Genomic DNA, 1,019 nt, shown 5'->3' on the forward strand with positions numbered 1-1,019 from the left:
GCTCTCGCTCTCTAGTTCAGTCTCCAGTTTCTCACTTCGTGTGCTCACGCCAAGGTTATCGAAAAAATGTCTGTACGAGTTCTGAATCCTAATGCCGAGGTTCTCAACAAATCGGCGGCGCTTCATATGACAATCAACGCCGCCAAGGGTTTGCAGGATGTGCTCAAGTCGAATCTCGGTCCTAAAGGAACAATCAAGATGTATTTATCTCTTTTTTGACTTATTTGGATCTATGTTCATTTTCCTAGATGTTGTTTCTTTTGGCTTACCTTCCGATTTGTTTCTCACTTCGATGTAGGCTTGTTGGTGGTTCGGGGGATATTAAGCTTACCAAGGATGGGAACACGCTTTTGAAGGAAATGGTTAGTTTGAGAACATAAATCTAGATCCAAGTGATCTGTTTGATTCAAGCTCTGTATTGCGTTTTAGTGGTGAAAGGGTGCTTAAAAGCCTGTGACTTGTGCCATGTAGTATTATATTCTAGGAGGATTGTTTCGATATTGATTATGGTATGCTTCACAGACTAAGTATGATTTGATTGAGTACATGTTGACTGTAGACGTCTTTCAGCAGGATGTATTAGGTTGAAAAATATATAAGTTTTTAGTGTTGTTCACATGACCAATGTTGGATTCTGATTCGGTAGTATTGGGATAGAGAAGAAAGACGAAAGCCTTATTGATAGTGTAGCCGTCTCGGATAATCTTTGATGTTAGTATGGTTACTGGTATTGCTCTCAACGGAGTTATCTTGGTTTTTCATGATGCTTACACGCTTGTATCCTAACTGTTGCAGCAAATTCAGAATCCAACAGCCATTATGATTGCGAGGACAGCCGTGGCACAAGATGACATAAGTGGTGATGGTACTACTTCCACTGTCATCTTCATTGGCGAACTTATGAAACAGTCTGATCGCTGCATCGATGAAGGTAACTCCTTTTTTAGCTGAAATTATGTACCTTACATTAATTTGTAAGAGTTCATTAGTTTTAGGCTCCGCTATTTTTGTTTTTATTT

General features: G+C 39.5%; 1 protein-coding gene across 1 annotated transcript in view; it reads left to right on the forward strand.

Moving 5' to 3' along the window:
* Positions 1 to 9: 9 nt before the first annotated feature.
* The window catches only part of LOC17874342 (T-complex protein 1 subunit zeta 2), a 3,493-nt gene continuing 2,483 nt past the window's right edge, over positions 10 to 1,019 (forward strand). Inside the window, exons 1-3 of the mRNA XM_006279151.2 lie at positions 10 to 200; positions 299 to 362; positions 796 to 932. Coding sequence (XP_006279213.2) covers positions 67 to 200; positions 299 to 362; positions 796 to 932 — 335 coding nt within the window. The 5' untranslated portion in view covers positions 10 to 66. The remainder of the gene's footprint in view (positions 201 to 298; positions 363 to 795; positions 933 to 1,019) is intronic.

The sequence above is a fragment of the Capsella rubella genome, unplaced genomic scaffold (genome assembly GCF_000375325.1).
Source record: "Capsella rubella cultivar Monte Gargano unplaced genomic scaffold, Caprub1_0 scaffold_55, whole genome shotgun sequence".
Classification (NCBI taxonomy): Eukaryota; Viridiplantae; Streptophyta; class Magnoliopsida; order Brassicales; family Brassicaceae; genus Capsella; species Capsella rubella.